This window comes from Poromitra crassiceps (genome assembly GCF_964638095.1).
Source record: "Poromitra crassiceps genome assembly, chromosome: 17".
Lineage (NCBI taxonomy): Eukaryota > Metazoa > Chordata > Actinopteri > Beryciformes > Melamphaidae > Poromitra > Poromitra crassiceps.
In genome coordinates this window covers 28,737,484-28,745,985 of record NC_139635.1, presented here as the reverse complement: position 1 = coordinate 28,745,985, position 8,502 = coordinate 28,737,484, and the positions used below count along the sequence as shown (strand labels likewise).

Sequence of the window (8,502 nt, the reverse complement as noted above, 5' to 3'; positions counted from 1 at the left end):
GATACACAATATAATGTCTGTATTTTCTACAAGTGGGCTAAAGGTGTGTGTGCGTGTGTGTGTGTATGTGTGTGACACACACACACACACCCCACAATAACACCATATGCCCTGTACGCCTGCATCTTTGCATCTATAGAGTGCCACAGGAATGAGTACGGAAGCAGCACTTCAGTTCGTAAGGGGAAAAGTGAATGGGTATTTAATGCATGAAATAAGGTCTGTGGTTAACAAAAGTTTATGGGAGTGGAAATTTGTGTTTAGCAGGATAATCTTCACAAACGTGGACCACTTTTATGACTTTTGAAGCACCTCGCCACAGCTCGGCCGCTGCGTGGCCTCGCCTGCCCTATTGGCATGCACAGCGCACAATTGCCCAACTTCGCATCACTGATGACATCACTCACTGATGACATCACAATTGCTCGAGTGACCATCACCGATCAAATCACGGAGTGACAGCACTCAGCACACAATTGCCCAACTTCGCATCACTGATGTCAGTTATAGGCATGTTGACATCACAACTGCTGAGTGACATCACTGATGTCATAGGCATTGTGACATAATCAGTGACATCACAATTGCTCGAGTGACCATCACTGATGACATCATCGAGTGCTCGAGTGACGTCACTGATGAGCCCATAGACTGACCAAAATCATCACAAATCTCACAATGTGGGACCAAAAACACAGACAGATGCCACTCTGGCAATTTTATGTAATGATCAGAGATGATGATGAATGCGTTTTTTTAAGCGATTTTCAGAAAACATTTCAAAAGTCATAAAAGTGGTCCTCGTTTGTGAAGATGATCCTGCTGAACACAAATTACCACTCCCATAAACCTTTGTTAACCACAGACCTCATTTCATGCATTTAACCGAAATACCCATAGCCTTCCCCCCCTAAGAAGCAACATGGCGGCGATTTCTGGTTAAGCCTACAAAAATACGTCATCCCCGCGGTACTCTATTGTGGGGAATTTCGAATAATTTCAAGTCTGACGCTCCTCTCTCATTCTCTGCACCCCCAGGTGTGTGGTGGGCGATGACTTTTGGTATTATGGAGACAGATGTCAGCACAGGGGAGCCAGCAAGGACCAGACCACCCTAATCCTTGCATCTTCTCTCTCTGTACTCGCTGTCATGCTGATAGTTACAGTGGTCACTGTGATCTGTGTGAAAAAGAAGTATAAGAAAGCCAATGATAGTTTCACTGGTATCACAATGGGCAACATCAGTGCCACTGCAAGACCGTAGTGTGGCAAACACCAGACCTCAAATAACAGTTGGTGGGTAAATTGAACGGAATGAAAGCAATATTTTCTAATGAATGTTTATGCAAAATATTTTGTTTATCAGGGTAATAATGGTTGATAACTCAAATGTAATTTTCTAGCAGTCTCCGCCTTGCAATGTTAAATGAATAAGGCAGATCATAATATTAAACAAGATTGCCCCCATCTGGTCATGCAATGTAAAAACTGATTTCAAAATCCTCTTGTGTTGTAATAAATGAATACAGCTATTGTCTTCTTAATCACAATAAATTATTATAAAATCGTAACTTTTTTTTAATGAATTAATTAAGAGCAAGTTTAAACTATGCAAACACTGAGCTTATGTGCCAAAGAGTCACTTGGGATTTTCAATTCACTATGAAAAACAAGTCCAGGACAGCATGTCTTATATTCACAAATTTAAAATTTATTATACCAAAGACAGGAACATTTGTGTTGTCTGCTTTCCATGTGGATATATTTGTTTGTATTACTGAACTTGACACAGTCATGCCGGTGATAACAGTTACTGTAGAAGGGAGGTGGGACTAATTATCAGTGTGTCTCTGTGTGTGTACAGTAGGCTGTCTGTGTGTGTTTGTGTGTGTGTGTGTGTGTGTGTGTGTGCGCGTGTGCATGCGAAAGTCTGTGTCTATTAGTGTGCGTTAGTTACAGTGATGACTACGGGACATCACAAGCAAACAAAACGGAGCAAACCATAGCAATTGCGCACACGTGTGTGTGTGTGTGTGTGTGTGTGTGCTCGTGTGCGATATTTGTGGGTCTACAGTGTAGGATAAAGGAGGGTGATATCTCTATAAAAGCAATCTCTGGGTGAACCACACGTCCTCCCTACCACTAAAACCCTTCACCGACATACAGGTACAGTTCCTTTAAAAGCATCAGTATACAACATTACTCTTATTTACAATCATTGGGGGGGGGGAATCACCATTTCTCTCAGAGAAGATTAGTAAAAGTGACTAAGTCACCATAAAGAGTATGCAACTCCTAGGAGTTAGTCTTTAAAATTTCTACAAAAAATTCTATGCCATTTTACAGGCCAAGAGCCATGATTTACTGAAGAAATACAGTATTTTAAGTGCCCTATCTACAACAGTTAAGCGTGGTGTTACTGGTGTACCATTCAACATAGTTCACTGATCATAAAAAAAGATTATGTGTCTCTGTTTTAAAAAGTTCTTTCAGCAACTTCACTTCTTTCACATTAAAAGATATGGTAAGTTCTTATAAAACAAACAAACAAACCATGGAATCGTTATCCATATTAACAAGTGTTGTGGCAGGCTAACACTATTGCAGAGAGACTAGTGTTGATTATATACTCGGTTGGTTGTCTAATATAAAAAAACAATGTTCCACAGTCTGTGAGAAGGGCATTACCCTGCCTGGACACTAGGAGGTGCCTCAAGGGGGTAGGTTATCATTAAAGGGCTCATTTGCATGTTCTATCATATAGGTTGCTTGGGGGGGGGGCACGGGGGGGAATGGGTGGAGCAACTTAAAGTGCATGTTACTCCAGTTATGAGGTTCTGTTGAAAAGCTGTAGAAAAGTAGGATGGGATTTTTTTCATGTGCATTTTGTGTTTGTGTCCATGTACTGCAAAATCAGAGTGGTTAAGTTAATGGTAGTGGTCTGTGCAGGGGTTCAATGTCATTGGCTTGACACCCCAATAGTCCGACAAATGTCCCGTTGGACCGGCATCCCATTAGTCCGACAGCTCGTTATCCTGGGAATGAAAATCCCATTGGCTCGACAACCCGTTGGTCCGACAATACACCCCCTCTGCAGTTGTAAACAGTTCAGTTCAGCTCTCCGACGGAACATTTGACCGTCTATGGGAGTGTCGGACTAATGAGGTGTCGGACCACTGGGCAGTCCCCCTGTGCAGGCTGCAGCTGGGAGGGAGATGAAGCTGTTGGCGGTGATGCTCAGAGGGGCGTGTCATAATAGTCGGCAGGCTGATCGCTCCCAGGCGTCTTCTGCTGTTTCTGCTGATGCTGCTTCATGATCTCCTTCACCTCCTCCTCCAGCTCAGGAGGGATGATGAACTGGTCGTCCGGGTCGGGCTGGGCGGGAGCGGTGAAGTAACCCCCGGGCTTCTTGGAGGGCGCGTCGGCCGCCACCTCGATCAGGTTGTGACTCTTCTCCTGGGGCGCCACCGACCCGTTTCCCCTCCGCTTTCCCGCCATCTTTCCACCCTCCCCGCCTCCCTGCCATGACTCGTCTCTCTCCGGCCCGTTGTCGACCTCCCCGAGGCTCGTGTCGACCCCTTCCTCCAGGGGCTCCGGGGTGCATGGAGGGGGAGGCGGTGGTGGGAGAGGCAGCGGGGTGCGCTCCTGGTCGGAGGAAGATGGTAGTGCTGTTTGAGGCGATGCGGAGGACGAGGACTCAGCCTTGAGGCAGTGGATATCTGCCTCGACCTCCACGCGGCTCCCGTTGGAGAAAACCCCGGCGATGGGCTCCTCGTCCTCGCTGTCCAGCCCGTTGTCAGACAGAGCGCTGGAGAAGGTGGCGCTGGACAGCTGCCTCTGGAAGGAGCCCGCCAGGCAGGCCGGGTGAAGGGCGCAGCAGCTGCGGGAGGAGGGCAGCTCTGAACTCGGGTACAGGTACTGGCAGGGCTGGGTGGTGACGGGAGCCTGCTGGTGCAGGAGGGCGAGCGAGTGGGCCTGGTGGTGCGGGTGGAGGTGAGGATGGTGGGGCTGCTCGTGCAGCAGCACCAGGGAGCTCTGAGGCGGCTCGTCAGATGAAGCCGTGGAGCCCACCTCGCTGCTCATCTCGCTGGTGCTGATTTCGCTGCTGATCTCGCTGCAGGAGGAGGGGGGCACGGGGAGGGAGCCGTCCGTCGGGGGCCGCTCCTCCGGGTGGGGCCGCTCCTTGATGGCGGAGGCCGAGGGGGGGTAGGAGCCCAGGCCGGGGCTGGGAGGCGGCTGGGGAGGCTCCGAGCAGCAGCAAGAGCAGCAGTCTTCGCTCACGCTGAGCTGCACCACCACGGCACTGAGGCTGTCGGTGCAGCCGTAGCCCTGGGCCAGCGTGCACAGCTTCTTGGCAGCGGCCAGGCCGTCGGGGACGTTTCGGATGGCCTCCACAGCCTCGGCCGGGGACACGGCGTCCCACAGGCCCCGGCTGCCCAGGATGAAGAACTCGTCCTGGGGGGTGAGAGTGACTGTCTGCACGTAGGGACGAGGGATGACCGATGGGTAGAGGAAGGAGTAGCCCATGATTCGTGTTGAATCGGTCACGCCGTTCACCTTGTTGTCCTGTGGAAAAGAAAGATAAACTGTGAATGTGTGCATCACAGGGTAGGAAATGAACTTTTTTAACACGGTATTTTTTGCCCTTGTGAAATATGACAGTACATAAGTACAGTCCTCCAACCTACAATAGTAGACTCTGTGACAACTTGTTTAGGCCCTGGGCAGACCGGGAGAGGCTCAGCGACAGTTTCTAATAGATTTTGATCTGTTTCTAGTCCTGACTCAGCGGGTGGTTTGCATATTGAAAAGCTAGTGAGCTAGTGACCTAGCTGGGCAGCTAGCTTGCACTGCCTGCCACTGAGGTGAATAAGCTAGTAGGAGGAGGGGGCGGGGGTTGTGCAGGTACAGATGCTTAGCTGGCCATTTTCCAGTCGCACTTGGCACTTCAGAACAAAATCCGACACGCATTGCAAATACTACAGAGTAAAGGTCAATCCAATTCTAATGCAATTTTAGATCCCCCCCCCCCCCCCCCCCCCGGCAATTTGCCCCAAGTCCCCGCTAATTTCCTCCCCTTGTTGCATCAACACCAGGAGAATATGGTATACATGAAATGGTGCACATCTAAAATCAACACTGCACTCTCTCATTCCTCCACACACAAACGCACACAGCGGATGCCTTCTCTACCTCCGTGATGATGGCCTTGTGCTGGCGGACCCTGCGGTACTCCTCGTCCAGCCCCACGTTGTGCAGCAGAGAGAGGGGCAGTGGCTTGCCGTCGCGGCACAGCACGGCCTGGCACTTGCCCACGTTGGCGGCCGTCAGGGTGAAGCAGCCGCCGGGGTCGGTGGGGTCGTGCCTGATGTGACACAGCGCCGCCGAGCCGCCCAGCTTCTGCCCCGCAGTGCCCAGCTTCCTGTAGTGACGCAGAGGTCAGGTGACTGTTTAACAAGCATCAATCAATCAAATGTGACAGGGACTGGTGGGTAACAAGTAGGAACCAAGGTCATTTTTTATTTTTTACAGATTGCGAAAGTACAGATTGTAAGCTTCCAAATGATGTGTCGTACATTGAAATCTGAAAATAGTTGACGAAGATATGCTCATTGAATGTTCGTAATCCTAAAAAAGAGAGAAAATCGCCCTGAAAGTTGGTGAACAAGGTTTGCCCTGAAGAAGCTTAGTTTGCTGACAAATAAGTATTTAGTGATCCTAAAACTGTTATATTGAGTGTGTTCTTCAACATCTAAACTTAATAATAATAATTTAATGTAACAATGTAATATTTGTAATAATGTAATATTTCACGGTTGCAGTACCGGTTACTCCTTTCACCAGGCCGTGTCACAAATGTGCGTCTAACTATTTATTATTTGAGACTATTTAATTTGGCAACATATAAGGGAGGCTTTGTGACATATGAGAGCATGGCTGATTCCACTTTATAGTGTGAAAAAGCATCAACAATGTCAAGCCTGTCCTCTACCTTTGCATGACAAGAAAGGTGTTGGTCATGTAGTCCTCTTCGCTCTTGGTCTTGTGCAGCTCTTCAGCCAACACGTCGTTCATGGTGCACTGCAGAAGGTAGGGCACCTCCACGTTCCTGTCCCCGTCAAACACGCCGTACAGAGCCTCGCGACTGCCGCAGAAACGGTTCACTGAAAGGGCCGCAACACACAGCCTGGAGAGGAAATGCAAACAAAAGATTAAATAAAAAAAATACAAATAAATCTATTACCATTAAATGTACAATATGTAATTTTCTGCCGCTATGGGGTCTCACACTCAAAACAATAACAGAAGATGAGGTGTCATGGCGCAGTAGTGCGGAATTATCCGAGCCGTTTTATGAGATTAGGATTCCTTCTGTTCATTGTTCACAAGGTTTTTACCGGGAGCCGATATCCGCAGACGTCTCCTCCTCTCCGAAAACAAACAGGTCTCTTATTACAACAGGTCAAAACGCTGAATAAAGCAACTTCACGTTAAAACTAAAATCATCCAGTCAAAAGATATACGGTAGTTAAAAATGACCAATATCTAAAAAATGACAGTGATGTGACTTGAAAAAGTAAGAAAATAGTCCAGAATTGACCGGAGATCCAAATGACAGCTGGCGCTGTGATGACATCATCGACAAAAAGCGAGTCGCTGAAACGGTCCGTGTCATTGATATAATATGAAATTATGGATTTCACTGGGGTTTGAGCACTTTTGGAAACAATTGGGATAATGTACGTACGTGCACAACTAAAGAATATATATATATAACATAGGTCTACTCGTTTTTAGATATTTTAATGCTATAATAATATAATAGTAATGCTAAAGGTTAGATATTGCATCTTTGAATCATTCAGTCATAAGCTCTGTGGGGACAACAACTAATATGGCTTCAAAGACTGTAAATAAGAACACAATAACCTCTCCCTTTTTTTCATATTGATCATAGCCATCTCTCCACACACTAGTAACCATGGAAACATGTTCCAGTGCATGCATACGCCTCTTCAGTGACCACTAGGATTCATGCGAGCGTATGTGCATCAGCAGCACCTCAAGCATCCAAACATGAATGTCTGAAACCATTACACAAAATGTCTCTAATTTCCTTGCGTACGCATGCATGTAAACGTGTTGGACTGCAAACGCTGTAGAGATTCATGAACATTCATGTTTCACATCTTCATTAAGCGTTGCCTCAGCCATTCTCTATATGTGAGCGATCTGATCATCTAAGTGGATCAAACGATGAGCATTCCCAAGAGGCTTGGATTAACGAGTCTCTTCCCTGCACTGGCAGGATGCAGTCAAGGTGTGGATCATTGACAGGATTAACGAGTCTCTTCCCTGCACTGGCAGGATTCAGTCAAGGTGTGGATCATTGACAGGATTAACGAGTCTCTTCCCTGCACTGGCAGGATGCAGTCAAAGTGTGGATCATTGAGGGGATTAACGAGTCTCTTCCCTGCACTGGCAGGATGCAGTCAAAGTGTGGATCATTGAGGGGATTAACGAGTCTCTTCCCTGCACTGGCAGGATGCAGTCAAGGTGTGGATCATTGACAGGATTAACGAGTCTCTTCCCTGCACTGGCAGGATGCAGTCAAAGTGTGGATCATTGACAGGATTAACGAGTCTCTTCCCTGCACTGGCAGGATGCAGTCAAGGTGTGGATCATTAAAGGGATTAACAAGTCTCTTCCCTGCACTGGCAGGATGCAGTCAAGGTGTGGATCATTGACAGGATTAACGAGTCTCTTCCCTGCACTGGCAGGATGCAGTCAAGGTGTGGATCATTGACAGGATTAACGAGTCTCTTCCCTGCACTGGCAGGATTCAGTCAAGGTGTGGATCATTGACAGGATTAACGAGTCTCTTCCCTGCACTGGCAGGATGCAGTCAAGGTGTGGATCATTGACAGGATTAACGAGTCTCTTCCCTGCACTGGCAGGATGCAGTCAAGGTGTGGATCATTGACAGGATTAACGAGTCTCTTCCCTGCACTGGCAGGATGCAGTCAAGGTGTGGATCATTGACAGGATTAACGAGTCTCTTCCCTGCACTGGCAGGATGCAGTCAAGGTGTGGATCATTGACAGGATTAACAAGTCTCTTCCCTGCACTGGCAGGATGCAGTCAAGGTGTGGATCATTGACAGGATTAACGAGTCTCTTCCCTGCACTGGCAGGATGCAGTCAAGGTGTGGATCATTGACAGGATTAACGAGTCTCTTCCCTGCACTGGCAGGATGCAGTCAAGGTGTGGATCATTGACAGGATTAACGAGTCTCTTCCCTGCACTGGCAGGATGCAGTCAAGGTGTGGATCATTGACAGGATTAACGAGTATCTTCCCTGCACTGGCAGGATGCAGTCAAGGTGTGGATCATTGACAGGATTAACGAGTCTCTTCCCTGCACTGGCAGGATGCAGTCAAGGTGTGGATCATTGACAGGATTAACGAGTCTCTTCCCTGCACTGGCAGGATGCAGTCAAGG

At 47.8% G+C, this 8,502-nt stretch overlaps 1 protein-coding gene across 1 annotated transcript in view; it reads right to left on the bottom strand.

The window, feature by feature from the left end:
• Positions 1–1,735: 1,735 nt before the first annotated feature.
• The window catches only part of phlpp1 (PH domain and leucine rich repeat protein phosphatase 1), a gene marked incomplete at its 5' end in the record, with an annotated part of 95,021 nt that continues 88,254 nt past the window's right edge, over positions 1,736–8,502 (bottom strand). The window contains 3 exons of the mRNA XM_083653748.1: positions 1,736–4,566; positions 5,194–5,422; positions 5,993–6,187. Coding sequence (XP_083509874.1) covers positions 3,238–4,566; positions 5,194–5,422; positions 5,993–6,187 — 1,753 coding nt within the window. The 3' untranslated portion in view covers positions 1,736–3,237. The remainder of the gene's footprint in view (positions 4,567–5,193; positions 5,423–5,992; positions 6,188–8,502) is intronic.